This window comes from Panthera leo, chromosome C1 (assembly GCF_018350215.1).
Source record: "Panthera leo isolate Ple1 chromosome C1, P.leo_Ple1_pat1.1, whole genome shotgun sequence".
Classification (NCBI taxonomy): Eukaryota; Metazoa; Chordata; class Mammalia; order Carnivora; family Felidae; genus Panthera; species Panthera leo.
The window spans coordinates 25890513-25908014 of record NC_056686.1 but is presented as its reverse complement, the minus strand read 5'-3'; the positions used below and the strand labels follow the sequence as shown (position 1 = coordinate 25908014).

General features: G+C 49.0%; 1 protein-coding gene across 1 annotated transcript in view; it reads right to left on the bottom strand.

Annotated features, from left to right (window-relative positions):
* CC1H1orf94 (chromosome C1 C1orf94 homolog) overlaps window positions 1-15080 on the bottom strand; it is a 36674-nt gene extending 21594 nt beyond the window's left edge. The window contains exon 1 of the mRNA XM_042952466.1: window positions 13932-15080. Coding sequence (XP_042808400.1) covers window positions 13932-14260 — 329 coding nt within the window. The 5' untranslated portion in view covers window positions 14261-15080. The remainder of the gene's footprint in view (window positions 1-13931) is intronic.
* Between the last annotated feature and the right edge of the window lie 2422 nt (window positions 15081-17502).

Sequence of the window (17502 nt, the reverse complement as noted above, 5' to 3'; positions counted from 1 at the left end):
CCTGACAGTAATCCTGGCTCAACACTTTGGGGGAATAAATCAATCCAGTCACTATCGGCCCATCTCGACTTCTCCAAGACAGCCTTTATCAAGCACCTCTCTGCAATCAAGATTCATCGCACAGTTACAAGTCCCTGATCAAGGGTCTTCCTACCTGCCCCCTCCACTCCCAAGAAAACAAGATTCATTTGCTCTTGTTTGTTCTAGAAAACTGCACGCCTGCAGAGTTAGGACATTCTCAGAACTCAGATCAATCCATTTCTCTGTTTATTAACCTCGTGTTTAAGCCTTAATTTCAATCCATCCCTTCCTGTTCGGTTGTGCCCACTTAAAGTGTTTATTTTCTTCATGGTATTAACCACTACCACACAGCATCTTTTTTTACATCTTTACTTCCCACAACAACATAACTTCCCTGAGGGCAGGAACTGTATCTTGCTCAGCACAGAGCCTCAAGGTCTAGAGCAGTGCCTGGCATACGACTCCAGTTCATCGAGAATTTGTTGAATCAATGGGTGGACTAGATCATGAACTTACCTTGACATCTCTTGGAGCTCTTGACATCAAGAGCTCTATTGCCAAAGACTTCCCAGTTCCTTCCACTGGTTGCAAACTATCTTGCCTTGGTTCCATTTTCTAGCCCCCATGACTAGCCTGGTACCCCTCTAAGCTGGTCAGATGATACTAACCACATGCTCAGCCCCACCCTAAGAACTCCCCACCTCTGCACAGTGGTCCCACAACAGACCCCACATAGAGCCCGCCTGATCTTTGCAACCACCATGGGCTCCCAGAAAGATTTTTCATTCTCCCCACAACTTTGCTGGGTTCATTGTCAAGTCTGTTCCCCTGCATTTCCTGGAATCTATCTTTTCTTCTCTCTTCCTAAGAAGTTTTGCCGATCCTGGCACCTCTCCCATGCTATTTGCTTTCTCCTTTGAGTTGGTAAAAACCATAAAATCTGCCACAGACTGTATCACAGTGAATCACTCAGGGAGGCTAACTCAGCTCCCGGGCGCTGACAAAGAAAGAAGTCAGGACTGGTGCCGTGGCCCCAGGGGCCACCGCCACTTTTGCGTTGCCTACCTCCAGAAGTGACAGGTGCCTGAGTGAGTGCATCATGTCTGCATTCGCAGGGGACAGAGTCATATAAAAATAAAGGCTATTGACTGGTTGGCACCCCTTCCCAGAATAATGACTAAGCAAGCACACTGTTAGCTCCCAACAGCGGTTCTGTGTACATGATAACACAGAGCAAAGATGAAAACTGCTATTCAGCTGAGCCAGACAACAGAAAAACGCAAGCGGAAAATTGTTAGTGCTACAAGAGGACACCAAAACAAATATTTTCTTCCCACCGTGGCATTTCAGAATGACGACAAACACAGTACCCAAGCCCAGCGCCCAGGCAACATGGCTGACTGTGACTGAAGCAAGTGAAGGGCTCCAGGTCTGCCGCAGACCTGAGCCTGAGTGACGGTCCCTCTGCAGACCGACCTCATTGACTGTGGATGAGGTTCTGACTTCCCTACCTGTCTGCATGGCTGGAGCAGCAGAGCGTAGTGGCCAAGAGCTCAGTCCCTGGAAAGAGTCAGAAACAGGACTCAAACCCTCACTGGTTAATGGGGGCCATACCTTAAGCAAGCTGGCTGACACATCTAAGCCTCAGGTTCTAGGCTCACGAAATACTAAGAAGGCTTAGCACTTAATGGAGAGCTCGCAAACCAGCCAGGCACTGTGCTAGGCATTTTCCACGTAAAAGCCTCATTTTAATCCCCACAACAGCCCCGGTGGGGTAGGGTGGTAGACTGATTACAGTGATACCCCCATTTTATCATGCCTTCCTGTATCCAGGCCCTTTGGTAGACCCCACCCATTTGGATTCAGTAATAAGCAGAAATACCTAGGAATAAATTTCACCAAGAAGGTGAAAGACCTGTACTCTGAAAACTATAAGACACGGATGAAAGAAATAGCAGATGACACAAATAAATGGAGAGGTACACAATGCTCAGGTGTTTAATGTTTAATGTTGATAAAATGTCCATACTACCCAAAGCAATCTACAGGTTCAGTGCAATTCCTATCAAAATGCTATCACATAACTAGAACAAATAATCCTAAAATTCATATGAAGTCACAAAAGAACCCGAATGGCCAGAGCAATCTCGATAAAAAAGAACAAAGCTGGAGGTATCACGCTCCCAGATTTCAGACTATACTACAAAGCTATAGTAATCAAAAGTGTATGGTACTGGCACAAAAATAGACACAGAGAGCAGTGGAACAGAACAGACAGCCCAGAAATAAACACACACATATATGGTCAATTAATCTATAGAAAAGAGGCAAGAGTGTACAGTGGAGAAAAGACAGTCTCTTCAATAAACGGTGCTGGGAAGGCTGGACAGCTACACTCAAGAGTGAAACCAGACCACATTCTCATACTACCTATAAAAATAAACTCAAGATGAATCAAAAACTGACATGTAAGACCTGAAACTGTAAAACTCCTAAAAGAAAACCAGCAGTAAACTCTTGGATAACAGTCTTAGCAATATTTTCTTCATTGTCTCCTCAGGCAAGAGCAACAAAAGCAAAAATAAACAATTGGGATTACATCAACCTAAAAAGCTTTTGTACAGTGAAGGAAACTAACAAAATGAAAAGGCAACCTACTGAATAGGAGAAGATATTTGCAAGTGATATACCTGATAAGGGGCTATTATCCAAAATGTACTGAAAACTCATATAGTTCAACACCAAAAAAAAAAAAAACAAACAAAAAAAACCCACCAAATAATCTGAGTAAAAATGGGCAGAGAATGTAAATAGACATTTTTCCAAAGAAGAATACAGATGACCAACAGACACATGAAAAGATATTCAATATCACTCATCATCAGGCAAATGCAAAGCAAAACCACAATGAGAAATCACCTCACAGTTGTCAGAATGGTTAGTATAGAACAGACAAAAAATACCAAGTTTTGGCGAGGATGTGGGGGAAAGGGGACCCTCATGCACTGTTGCTGGGAATGCAAATTGGTGCAGCCACTATGGACAACTATGGTTCCTCAAGAAATAAAAATAAAAATACCATCCAGCCCGGCAATTCTACTTCTGGGTACTTACCTGGAGAAAATGAAGACACTAATTTGGAATGATATATGCCCCTCTATGTTCATTGCAGCATTGTTTACAATAGCCAGATTACAGAAGCACTTTAAGTGTCCACCAACAGATAGATAAAGAAGATGTGGTATACACACACACACAACACACACACAACACATACACACACAAAGATTACTCAGCCATAAAAAAGAATGAAATCTTGCCATTTGTGACAACATGGATGGACCTAAGGGTATTATGCTAAGTAAAATAAGGCAGACAGAGAACAACAAATACCGTAGGATTTCACTTACATGTGAAATCTGAAAAACAACACAAATGAACAAACAAAACAAAATGGAAACAGACTCATAAATAGAGAACAAACTGGTGGTTTTCAGAGGGGCTGGGGGAGGAAGGAATGGGTCAAATTTGTGAAGGGAATTGAATTAAGAGGTACAAACTTTCAGTTATAAAATACCCCCCACAGCTTAGGGACTGGAGTCAATAATACTGTACTGTAATAACTTTGCATGGTGACAAGACTTATGCAGCCCACAGTCACCACTCCACATTGCCCAGAACAGTACAAGTGGGACACAGAACAGGGCCTTTGAGTTCAAACCCCAGCTCTGTCCTTTCAGCAATTCACTTCCCTTCTCTGCGGGAGGCTAGAGGCCAGGGAGCCAGCCAGGAACTAGGAGGTGGCAGAAGGCAGAACTTGGTGGGCAGGTGAGAGGTTGCAAGTGGGGGTGGGGAGGAGACACCAAAGGTCCCCAGCAAAGAGAGGCCTTCATCGTGGAGGCAGGGGCTCTGGCATACAGCCTGGTCCCATCCCTAGTGGGCACCACCCTTGCTTGACCGAGGGTGGTGGACGTTTCTGGGTCTTCCTGTCTGCATGAGGAGCAGAGACTCATTTTCTGTTGCCTTGGCATATTCATCACAGCACCCAGGATGCCCCACCCCACATGGAGGGAAGGGACACGGCCACCTCGGTCAAAGCTGCCTGTGTCTTCATCCGTCTTCCCTCTCCAGGTGTAAGATTCACTGAACCGCCCTGGGGCTCCCTCCTCATGCACACGCCACAGCCATGCACACACACACCAATCCATGTGTACACACAGACATAGTAGTCATGTACACAAACACACTATAGCCATGTACACATACCCAGGTGCACACACCCACACACGTAGCCATGCAACGACCATGCATACAAGGCATGTGCACACACACAACAACCCCACACACACATGCAAACACATGTACCACATCCATGCACATTTGTGCAAACACACCTCACCCATGTGCACTTTCCACACCCACCATACACATATACACCCAACACACACACACACACACACACACACACACACACACACACTGCCACAGCCTTGGGGAAAACTGGCAGGAAGGAAAGGCTTGAAAAGGAGGGTGGATTCCACCCATCACAACCCAGGGTCCCGGGCTCTGAAGGGTCTCAGTTTGGGGCAGAGGGTCACTTGACGGAGGCTGCAAATCTGCCATCCCAGTTCCTGTGCAGCTGGGTCCCAAAGGTCCCTGGAAAGCCGCTGAGCTCTGTCTGTCTGGGGAGCGCAGGGGGCCGGGGTGAGGGCCTTCGGAAAGCTGGCCTCCACCCGTCCTTCGCTTTCGGGCTGTGGGAGGATTAAGTGAGAAGGTGAATGCGAAGCACTTGGTAAACTGTAACCAGCGCTATGCAAATGTTAGCAGCTCAGACCGACGGAGAGAGAGAGCCAGTGGTGTGGGAGAGCCAGCCAGTGGGCTACAGGCGGGAGCCCTGCTGACCCCGCGCTGCCCAAGGCCCGGGCTGGTGGGGCTGGAGAGTGGCGGAAGTCGCTGAAATCTTGTCATCAGCACCGTGCGGATGGCGATACTACCCGGCGTTAGAGGAGGCAACCCTGTGAAATCCCTCAGCTGCCCCGATGCCAAGCCTGGACTTCACGTCCCTCTCATTTCTTCGCAAGGCCTTCACGTAGACTAGAGCCCATTTTTTCTGACGTCCTTGGCACACACTTACAGCTCTCTCAATAAAGCTCAGTCTCCTTCCTTCACGCGCTTCTTTGGAACACCTCCTTCTCAAAGCTATGTCCCTTTTAAATCTGAGGATCTGTCATCTTTGACCCCCAAAGTACCTGAGAACTTTCATACATATGCACAGGAATCAGGAAGGAAACTGTTCCAAATGCAGATCCCTGGGCACTCGTGGGGGGATGGCAGTTCAGCTGGTCCAGAGGAAGGTCTAGGCATCGGCGTTCTGAGCAGGTATCCCTCAGCTACCTTCTGTTTCCGCCCCTCTTGGTTTTGATGCAAATGAGGTGGGAATTTCCTTCAGATACCTTCCAGCTCCTCCCTGCCTGTCCCTTAGGGCAGGTGGGACAGAAAGCCAAGAAGGCAGAGCGAGACACCTCCCCCCTCCCTCCCCCCCACTGCCCGTGGAGGGGACAGGAGGGGACAGGAGAAGCTCAGAACCACCTGGAAGCAGGCAAGGGCGGGGGCTGGCCTGGGACTGGAAGGGTTTGGGGTGGGGGCACTCAGTGGGCTGGAGATTAAGACAGGAGATGCTGGGGAGTGACTACAGCAGTAAAGGAGCTTCGGCTACGGCTGCAGAGCTACAGAGTGATTCGTATTGTTCAAATTATCTTTAAAACTTTTCATTTGAATCTGTTTAATAAGAGAAGGCTTACCCTAAGGAAGAGGTATTTTTTTAATGTGACTTGGGAGCTGAATTGGAAAGAACGTTACAACAAAGATATTAAAAAGGGGATTAAAACAAACCACCGGTGGCCCATCTCTGCAGGCTCCCACAACCTGCGACACAGCTCCTGAAACCATAAAATTAAATTAAAAAGGGGGACACAGGACATGGGACGTTAATCGTGATTCATCTTCCCTCTGCTGCTCATGGCTCCTGGTGCTAAGCAGACACGGAAGATCTATCCCGATGGGATCCCGGTGTCCAGGAAGGAGCTCAGGTCTCGAAGCCTCAGGGGGTTTCTAGCTCTGCTTCGCCCACTCCTAGCATAGCAGGAGGACTCTGGGCAAGTTGCCTGGGCTCTGAGCCTCAGCTTCCTCATCTGTAAAATGGGAGTAATATTGACCATCTACTGGGAAGGGCTGCTAAGACAACGAGATACACAGAAAATTAAAATATAGAGCCTGGCATATATCAGATGTTCAAGAAAACATTAGTTCCTCTCTCTGCAGCTTAAGACAGAGGAGGGAAAAACCCTGCAATGTCTTGCCTTATTGATATTCTGTCCTTGGGTCACTCAATGCTTCCTCTGATGACTGTGACCCATTGCTTGGATCCTGGCCACCTCTGGGCTTCACACTCTCCTTGCAGTGGCATTTTTATGGTTCATCCATCATTCACTTCCTCATTCATTCATACACACCGCATAGCAGCCACCAAGTGCCAGGAACTCAGCTGGGCACTGGGAAGACAAAGATGAGTAAGACACAGTCCTTGCCCTTAAGAAGCCATGGTCAAGTGGGGGTGGAGGGCTTGTTGCCACAAGGCAGTGTGCAATATGTGCCCGATGATCAGAAACCTCACGCCAGAACCTCACTGACAGATCCCATTGGGATGCTGTGGTATCCTCCCGTTCGGCCGATGGTCAACACAAGAGCTGAGCCTGAACCAACTTTTCCATTCCATCACCCTCATATAAAAGCCATATGGTCCTTAGAGCTAGGGAAGCACTGGTCGTTCCTGATGGTCTCTCCTGCTTTCTCCTATTAGATGATACAAGTTATAGAAACCAACTGCTGTGTTTCCACTATTTGTTCTGGCTGCCAAGAATCCCAAAGCAAAATGCTAGCCTCAGCAGAATAATTTCCATTAGCTGAGGTTTTCTGGTCTAAGTCTCCTCTCGCCATACCATCCTTGATTACTTAACGCCTGTTATTTTTTCTTTGATCAGAACAATAATGGTGATGATGATGATGGAAAATAACTTGGGAGCCCTTATCTTATGCCAGGTGCTGCGTGAGTTTTGCATGCACTCTTTCATCAACCTCCAAAAGAATCCTTTAAGGTGGTTCCTCACTAAGACATTTTCCATGTTTCAGAGGAGGAAAACGGGGCACAGAAAGTGTTAGCAAGTTGGTTACAGCTAAGAAGTAGGCAGGGATTCTAATCCAGCTGTTGCCTTATTTTGTTTTCTGAGCCACCGTTAAACTCTGAGGAAAACGAGAAGGCATACGCTTTATTTGAATTAAAAGGAAGAACATGGAAGAGGGTGGAAGAAAACAAAATGTTGAATGGGTGAGCGGTGAAAAATTCAGAAGATGACATACTTATTCTAGGTTTTTAAGGATGGATAGGATTTCAACAGACAGAGATATGGAAGAAAGGCATTCCTGGTAGTGGACTGGTCTGAGCGAGAGCAAGGAGATGTGTGGCTCATCTTGGTTTACAGAGAGTTTGGAGAACAGCAGGACATGCATCTAGACATGAAGGCAGGGCCAACACAAAGATCCTTGAGGACCAGGTCAAGGGGCTCAGAAGACCATGAGGGGAGCCATGGAAGATTCCTGAGCAACACTGTTGACATGCTTCAGGAATATTAAGCAGATGAAGGGTGAAGGACATCCAGGAAGGAAAGAAACCAGACACGGCAAGATAAGATGTTCTGTAAACGGCAGAAGAGAGACCAGCAGAGAGGCAAGGAGTCAGACACCATCATGAAGACGACTGGAAGAGGGAAGGGGTAGGGGGCCTTGAACCTCTGGTCTGCCATTTCGTGCACTAATTCACTTGACAACAAAGATGGGGGGGGGGGTGTCCACATGACTGGGGTCATAGCAGTGGCTGAGACCCAGCCCCAGGAATCTTAAGGGAGGGAGATTCTTAAGTGTCCAGGAGAAAAGGATTCTAACCTGGGGCCCAGGGCATCTTTGACATTTGCAAAGTATGAAAGGATATAAGGATATATTCTTTTAACATTTTTAATGTTTATTTATTTTTGAAAGAGAGAGACAGTGTGTGATCGGGAGAGGAGCAGAGAGAGAGGGAGACACAGAATCCAAAGCAGGCTCCAGGCTCTGAGCTGTCAGCACAGAGCCTGACACACGGCTCAGACTCACGAACCACGAGATCATGACCTGAGCCGAAGTTGGACACCTAACCAACTGAGCCACCCAGGCACCACCCCCTTTTATAAAAAATTTGTTTAGGGGCACCTGGGTGGGTCAGTCGCTAAGCGGCCGACTTCGGCTCAGGTCATGATTTCGTGGTCCCTGAGTTCGAGCCCCACGTCAGGCTCTGTGCTGATAGCTCAGAGCCTGGAGTCTGTTTCAGATTCTGTGTCTCCCTCTCTCTGACCCTCCCCCGTTCATGCTCTGTCTCTCTCTGTCTCAAACATAAATAAACGTTAAAAAAATTTTTTTAAAAATTTGTTTAATGTTTATTTATGTTTGAGAGAGAGAAAGAGACAGAATATGGGGGGGGGGTGCGGAGAGAGAGAGGAAGGAGTATTTCTGCTTTTTAAATATTTAAATGGATTTCCTTTCTTTTATTAGACTTTTCTTCCTTCTTGGGTCTGGTTCAGAGTGACACCCACCAAAGCCTGACTCTACAGACCAAGTTCTGTCTGACTTGGGGACATGGGAAGTTTCAGAAGTGCTGCCTGAGGGCCTGGAAGCAGCCAGAAAAGTGAACCACATCCAGCAAGCTCCTGGCCACCTTTCTGCTCTCCTCCAACCCCACACAGGATATGCCCTCAGCAGGGAGCTTCCTATCCTTCCCAGCACCTGCAGAAAGCTTTCTGTAGGCTACTCCCTCTTCTCAAGACCCAGCTCAGGAGACACCACCATGGAGATCCTTGCAGTGACAATCCTGCCATCCTCTGCCCCCAAGGGGCTGTCTCTCCATCCTTCATCACACTCACAGTGCAGGGGTCTTGACTTTCCTTCCAGCTCGCCTCCCGCAGCCTCCTCCAGGAAGTTTTCCCCCAGCCATGTGCTCCCACAGCACTGGGACTTCACCAGCACATTAACCGTAATACATTGTGATCTGCCTTCCTCAAGACACCAAAGGTCCCTGAAGTTCAGTCCCCATCTTTCCCACCATTGTATTTGTTTCCACACTTTATCAGCATGCAGTAAGTGCACAATAAACACTATTGAATGTCCTTGCTGTCAGATGTATCTGGGTCCCTCCCAGCCACCGGAGTGGGAGCTGTTTGAGAGCAGGGCTCCTGTCCTACACATCTCTGTACCCGTGGGACCCAGCACCGGGCCTGGCACTGAGAAGGCGGCGGTGAGTGTTTGCTGAATGAGCCTGTAAACGAAGGAATGAACAAATGCTCCTTCTGAGTCAGGGCAATGGACTCAACAGCAAATCCAAAACTCCACTCCGAGGCTGTGAAGTTTCAGTAATGAGGGGAATGAGTGAGAAAGTAATCCTAGAATATGAGTCAGTAGTGGTTTGCCACGATTCTCTGAGCCCAAGTTTAAGTCTAATTAAAAGGTAACTGAGTAAGATTCTGCAGTTTAATGAACACTAGACAGAGTTATTGATTTCTGCCCCAAAGCCCATTTCTCCCGTTTCTTCCCCACCTCAGTAAATGGCACACTGTCCAACCAGTGGCTCAGGCCCGAGAACCTCAGGTTAGCCTGGTCATCTCCGTTTGAGTGTCCCCAAACCACCAGCAGGTCTGGTGGCTCTTCAGAAGACACACTGACTCGCCTGCTTTTTCCATCTCCACTGCACTCACTCTGATCCAGCCACCACCGCCGTGGCACCTCACCTGGACTACTGTGGCATCTTTCCAAGGTCTTCCCACGTCCTCTCTCAGGCCCGCACACCCTCTCCACACAGCAGCTGGAGAGGTCTTTAAAAACAAGTGAATCCGCTCATGCTACACCCCCTTCTTAAAATCCCCCAAGTGTGCCCCATCACACGGAGAATCAAGTCCGAACTCATTACAGTGATGCCCCAAGCAGCCTACACCTTGCCGGCCTGCCTTGTCCCATGTCCCATCATACACCTGCCCCTGTCCCTCTCCATGTTCACCCCCACATCGGGCTCTTCTTCGTAGCTGCTCTCCCATCTGCCTGGAGGCCCTTGCCTGGATTTCACCTGACTGGCTCCTTCTCTGGATCCAGGTTTTACATCACATGACCATCTCTCCTCAGACGACCCTTCCCCCACCGCAATCTATCCAAGGGTGTTTTCCCTTGACTTGGTTTTATTTCCATCAGAGTGCTCTTCGCTATCTGAAATTATTTTATGTGTTCATTTTTATGTGTTTGGTTTCCTCCCACTAGAACACCAGTCCTTTTCACATACTGAAACTATCATACTCTTTTATTTACTTGTTTTGTTTCTGTCCCCTTCTTGAATGTAAGCTCCGAGAAGGAGAGCCTTATCCAGTTCCCGACTCTATCCTGCCAGCACAGTGCCAGGCACATAGTTGATGCTTATTAAATATTTGTTGAATGAGTAATAGAATGAAGGAATGAATGAACTTTAAATGTGTCCACAGAATGAAGCTGACTCTTAGAGAAAAGTAAATGTGGCATCAATCACCATTACCATGAATACAGAATAGAAACAGGGAAGATCCAGTCCACACTAACTGGATCATACTTGGATTACTGTACTTGATTCTGGTCACTGCACTACCACGAGGACCAGCAGTGCAGGCAGGAAACTGACCAAGTTGGCACGCGAGGGGAAACTTAGAAGACCAGAGATAATCAGTTGTAGAAATAAGAAATCCTAGGAGGAACAGTGTTGCCATCTTTCAATATCTAAAGAGCTATTGAGAGAAAGAGGGGATTGATTTAGTTTACAGCCCTAAAGGCAGAATCCAGATCTATGGGTATTAGTTTGATAGAGATAGATTCGGCATAGGAAGAAAACGGTCTTTTGACAGCCAGCATTCATAGTAAGGGAAGGGACTACCTCACAAAATGGTGAGCTTTCCATCTAAGAAAGTGTACAAGTGGATAACCACTTGGCAAGAACCTTCAGGAAGAGATTCAAACAGCAGAAGATGGCCTCCAATATCCCTTTCAACCTTGAGTTGTCTGGAGTTTTACGATATGTAGGGATTGAGTCAAGAAAAAAGATTCTGGCTGACAAGAGTTCTAGAACTTACTTCTCTAGTCACCCTGATAGCAAAAAATATCACCAAAACCAGGTCTACAAATTAAGCTGTGGGAACACTAGCTGAGAGGTATCTTGTGGGCTTGCAGCCATCCCAGAAACATACTGTACAGCTCACTGAATTTGAAATCTGTTGTCTATGTGTGACCATTCAGAACACCTGGCTGCCAAATATTGTAATGATCCAAAAAGATGCTTCCATTTCCAGGGGAACATAGACCACAATATCTATTGCACAGTAGCTAAGAATGAACTTGGGTTTGCTTTCTGAAACTCCATCGCTTCCTAACTGTATAGGGCCTTGGGCAGAGAAACGAACCCCTCCAACGCGTGACCTCATCTGCAAAAAGGATTTCATTTAACAAGCGGAGAGGGAGGAATCCAAACAAGAATGGCGCAAATGTGGTAATTAATGGGGCTCTGTGACAGACACACAGACATTCACCACACTATTCTATTTTATGCATGGGAAGCTGCATAATAAAAAGTAAAAAGAGGGGGAGTCTGAAATAGTACCAACCTCATGTAGCAATTGCAGGGCTTAAAGAAATCATCATCATCATTATTATTACAAGGAATTTTTACAAATCCTAGTTATTACCGTTATTACCGGGAATGTTTAAATATCCCATTTAATCATCCCAACAGCCCTCTGAAATGGCGGTAATCATCTCCATTTGGCAGATGAGGAAACTGAAGCTCACAGAAGTTAAACAAATCCCGCAGCTGGCACAGGGCTGCAACGCGATCTGAAACCCAGTATCTGACTCCACCATCACAGCTGCCTTGATGTCAAGAATAGCTCCTCGTGTTCTACTTGGTAGAGATCTACGCGGTTATGACATCGCTTATGCATCTAAGGCAGTGGTTTCCCAGCTCGGTTCTCAGTAGCAGAATCTTTTTTTTTTTTCTCCCCAAACGCAGCTTTTACTCAGGACTCCAGGAAGCAAAACCCCAAAAAGCCAAACAGCCCTGTCTGAAGTGGGGATGGGGGCCCAGCCACTAGGCCCCTTGATTCGAGGGTGGCCCCTGAAGCATTCGGGTCTGTGAGCATAGTGCGAAAAGCCTGTATTTTGAAGCCAGCAACAGCAACAAAACCCCTGAACTCTGAGAATTACATTTAAGGACAGCCTTCTTTGCATAATGCAGCTTTCGGTTTCCTGTCTCTATCACGTGTGATCCTCATTATCGACTCCGTGGTGGACAAGGCAGGGCACAGCACCCTTAATTTGCAGATGAAAAAATCAAGGCCAAATGGAGTTAAGCAACCGGCCAAAGGTGCACCAGTTCACTTTTTGGCCAAGAGCAGACTGGAAGTAGAGTCTGTCTCCATTAACTCAGTGTGACCTGGCACAGGGGGTGCCATCTACTGGAAATTGCCACTGACCCTTGGTCCACAAAGTGGACAATCAGCTTCTTGGCCACTGAGAGCTAAGCACAGCCCCAAGGGCCCCCTGCCAAGGCCCTGTCCCAGAGCAGATGGCCATAGGCAGGGGAGAGGGGCTCAGTGCCACTGGAGGGCTGGACAGCAGGACTTTGGCTATAGACAGGCCATTCCCATCCCAGCCATGTCGTGCTGAGCACAGGGCAGGATACTCAATAATAGCTAAAGAGCGTTCCACCTTCACCTGCAGCCTGAAAGGGGGCAGCAGGTAGGGCGCACCTGGGTAGTGGTTATACTTCACCTTTCTTCCTAGCTCTTTCATAGAAATCCCTGAAACCAGACACATTTGATAATTGCCTAAATTATCCCCCACTCTAGCATCTCTGAGCTGAAGAGGAGCATGTGTTGGAACAGGCGACACTTAATTATCACTTAGTCTTTAATTAGCACTTAATTATTAACACTTAATCCATCTGTAAAATGGGGACACTAATACCTGCCTCATAGGGACTCTGGGAGGATTAATTAATGTTTGCAGCCCACTTGGAAGACGCCAAACATTGAACAAGGGCTCAGCACTGGCATTAATGACCATGGTGGTTTACTTGCTTTTCCTAATGAGCTCTCCCGTCTTCCTCTCCTTGTGGATATCTGTCCCCAACAATATCTGCCCGCCTTTGCCCTGATGGAGAAACATTTAGCTCTGTGTTTCCCAGACACAGGATTTCCCATCCAGGAAAAGGGCTATTTACAGCCATCTTCCCGCACTTTAATTTTCTATTATGTCCTCTGAATATGTCAATGCCTTCCCAGTAAATATTTTGATGTGCGCTCTTGCAGCGGCTTCTGTGGAGGCTGAATGGGACAGCTGCTCCCTGTATTAGGGAATTCCAGATGTGGTTTTAAACCACCAGACTCATCCGTGCCAATGCGTAGCCTTTGGGGGTTGAGAAAGGGAAGTATCACCCAGTTGCTTCCAGGCAAAGCCACGGGCATCTAACCTTCAGCCCTGGCCAGTGTGGGTTTCCGCCTGTGCAAAATGAAAAATGTCCCCGTAGTGGACTGATAAAGGGGCAACAGAAATCCAGCCCTGGTCTGGCCCTGCACCCAGTAAGTCCAGGACCCAGTCACCTCCCTTATAAAGACTGGACGAAGGACCACAACAGATGGAGGGAAAGTATACAGCCTTTACGGTTTAACCAGACTGAACACTGGGCCAGAACGTTCCCCCAGAAGGCCCCACTTCTGCTCTTCCCTCGTCCCTTGGTGCCAGCTACATAGGGGGACACTCACTCTTCTTGGAAGCCGAGCCCGTTGCCTCTTGGAGTCCCAGTCATGGGGGCAGACGGCTGTTCCTTTGAGGTCCTGGGCTGCAAGGCCTCGGGCAGGCCTTGAACTCTCTTCCAGATTTCGTGGCAAGTCTTGTCTAGGCTGTCTTGGGGTGTGTCCTGGTGGATCCAGATGTATCTGGGGAATGGGCCCAGGGCGGAGGGGCGCTTGGCCACCAGGGCCGAGGATGAAGGGAGCCCATTCCCACTGGCCATCCTCCTCCTCTCTTTCCGGAAGCTCCTTTGTCCACCCAGGGCTCCGAGACAGGGGGACCATCCACCACGGCCCCTCATTCACCGGAAGGGGAGAGGAGGAGGGGCAGAAGCAGGTCAGTTCTGTCTGGCTGTTCCTCCAGCAAGGTGACTGTGTTCAGAGGCCTTCGATGTGTGTGTGAGTGGTGGCTGGAGGGCAAGTTTCTTCTGGGGAGGGGGAGCTTAGTTTGCTTTGTTTTTATTTGCTCTCTCCTGACTTTTGCCCCCCTCCCCCTCTCCCTTAGAAGAAAATATTTGAAAGTCAACAAAAACCAGTAGCTTAGTAACCGTGGAATCCCCCTGAGCTCAGGAACCAGGCGCCTGGGCGGGCAGAATGACATCTGGGAACAGCTGGAGGGGGAGGGCGGGCTCTCCCCACAGTCCCTGGCACACCCCCGTCGTGAGGCGCCCCCGACACCTTGCGGAGCCTGTGGCTCAGCCCATTGTCGCCCGCTAAGCCGCGCGGATGGATGGGCGAGAGCCCGGCACTGGGCACCTTGCTAGGCGCCGTGGGGGCGGGGACCCGCCATCAGCTCCTCAGTGGGGCCTTCCCAGGGAAACCTGCGCACCGCCCGGGGCCAACGGCCCGCCGGCCCCGCCTAGCTCGCCCCTCCGCCCGCCCGCGTCCCAGTCGCCTGCGCCGCTCCGCCGCCCGCCGCCTCGGGCAGGAAGGCCCCCGGGAGTGCGGCAGCCCGCAGCCCGCCCCGGCGCCCCCAGCAGACACCTGCCGCGCCCCCCGCGCTGGACTGCGCTCAGCCTCGACCGGCCAGGGGCCCCCCCGCCTCAACAGGGCGCTGTCTCGGCGGGCCGCGCCGGACGTGGCAGCTTGGGCCTATTTGAGTGTCGGTGGCTCCCACACCCTCCCAGTCCAGCGCCAGAATTCCTCTGTGGGTTTCAAACGCAACGGCTCGGTGCGCGGGCCGCCCCGGGTTCGGTGCCCAAGGCCCCACGGCGGGGTGGGGGTGGGGGCCCGGAGGACCCTTGCTGCTGTTGGAAGTCGAGGGCGCCGCGCCCCCGCCTGGCCCCGCCGCTCCGTATGAAACCTCCGCGCCTGCCTGGGCCCTTGGGCCTCATTTTACCCCAAAAGGCCACTGTGTTGGGAGCTTACCGTGTGCCTAGCGCTGGGCTTTCTGTGTCATATGCAACCTAACAAGCTTGTGAAGTTAGCACCACTGTGCCGCGGGGTCGGAAACCCAGTCTCCGAGTCAGAAAGGGGTGTGTCCAAGGCCCTCTTTCTAGCGGATTCAAACCCAGCGCGACCCCCACCCGCCCCAGGCCTGATGCTGAGCGCTCAGCCTTTGAGATCGACCAGTCCCTCCTACGCTGGGGGTGGAGGGTGGGCAGGTAGGAGTGGTGTCAGGGGCTCAGGTGCGGAAAGAAGGGCTAAGTTAGCAGTTTGCCCCCCAGTGGGCTCCCCCCCTCTCACTGGATGGGCTTCGCAGAACTCGGAGCTGACACAGCACCTTCCCCAGGCTCTCCGACCCCACGAATCATTGTTCCGCCCTGGTTTCACCCAGTAAAGGGAGAACCAGATGACTGGAAAGAAGAACGGATGGGAACAGACCAGAGCTGGGTTGAACCCGGACCCTGCCACCACCTAACTGTGTCACACCAGCCAATTTTTTAACGTCTCCCATGCTCCCTCCTTCCTTCATTTCCCAGTAGTGACTGAGCACCTCCTGCTGGGCGTCCGGGCAGGTGAACAAAGCGTCCTGGGGTCCCTGCTCTTATGGAGCCTATATTCCAGAGCAGGGAGACAGGTCACAAACTAGCATAGCAAGTAAATAAGCACCAATTGCAGATGAAATAAGGGCCTTGATGGAAACTAACCAACAAAGGGAGGCAAGGGAGGGGGGAATGTGGCAGAATTAGATGGATATCCAGGTAGGCCTCTTCGGGAGCTAAGGTAACATTGGAGATGAGACAGAAGGAAGAGAAGGAACCGTCTTCTGTAAAATGGTGTTGATAAATTATTATGAAAACCACATTTCTGGCACATAATAGGCACTCAATAAATATGTGCCGGATGAATTAATGGTATACCATACGTAAAGCACCTGGTGGTACAGTAGGTGCCCAACACACATCCTTGCTGTTTGGAGAAGGCCCGTGTTCCTGGAGATGTTGACTCTCAATTTTGAAATCCGAGCTTCGTTCCCCTTTGATTTTCATTATAAAATTGAAGATGTGCTCCTTTGGGGAAAATTCTGAGGATCTAGACTGAATAAAATTATAGTTAAGAATGTAGAAAACCTTTTAAGATAGTGTATTTAAAGGAAAAGTGATCATTTCTGATGAAATATTAATAGTTCTGAAAATGTCACTCAGTGTTTGTGCTGCTTGGCATTTGGTTGGCTAACACCTATGCTTACAGCAGTACACCAACAGCCCAGCACTGCCCAGGCCACAGGATTCTGGAAAGTTAGCCAGCTCACTCGCTCCTGCTCTTTCTCCCCTTCAGCAGGAGACTAGGCAACAGGGGCTAAATTGGAAAGGATTGCAAAAATAATAACAATAATAAAATGTAGCAGGGACAGGGAATAAAGATAGGGACATGTTTCTTGGAGCACACAGCTGAGGTTTCTAGAAGATTCCGCAAGGGAACACCTGGGTGGCTCAGTCAGTTAAGCATCCAACTTTGGCTCGGCATGATCTCACAGTTCATGAGTTCGAGCCCCACATCAGGCTCTGTGCTGACAGCTTAGAGCCTGGAGCCTGCTTCGGATTCTGTGTCTTCCTCTCTCCTTCTGCCTCTCCCCAGCTTGTGCTCGCTCTTTCTCTCTCTCTCAGAAATAATAAATGAATACACTTAATAAAAAATAGAAGATTCTGCAAAAAAACATAAGTGAAGTAATTAGAAATCGCATAAAACTATGTCCAATATGGTAGCCACTTGCCACATGTGGCTATTTTAATTCTATTTTAATGTAAATAAAGTTAAAAATGGTAGCTGCTTAGTTCCATCAGCCACATTTCAAGTGCCATATGAGGCTGGTGGCTACCATTTTGGACAGCACAGAGAACATTTTCGTTGTCCTAAAACACATAGACTCTAGAACCAGACTACCTGGATTCAAATTCTGAGTTCATGTGTTCTGGCGATGTAGATTTAGGCAGGCTACTCTGTGCCTTGGTGTATTAGTTTTCTAGGGCTGCCAGAACAAAGTACCACAAAATGGGTGGCTGAAACAATAGAAATTTATCTCTTCACAGTTCTAGAGGCTAGAAGTTCAAGATCAAGGTGTAGGGAAGGTTGGTTCCTGGTGAGGTCTCTCTCATGGGCT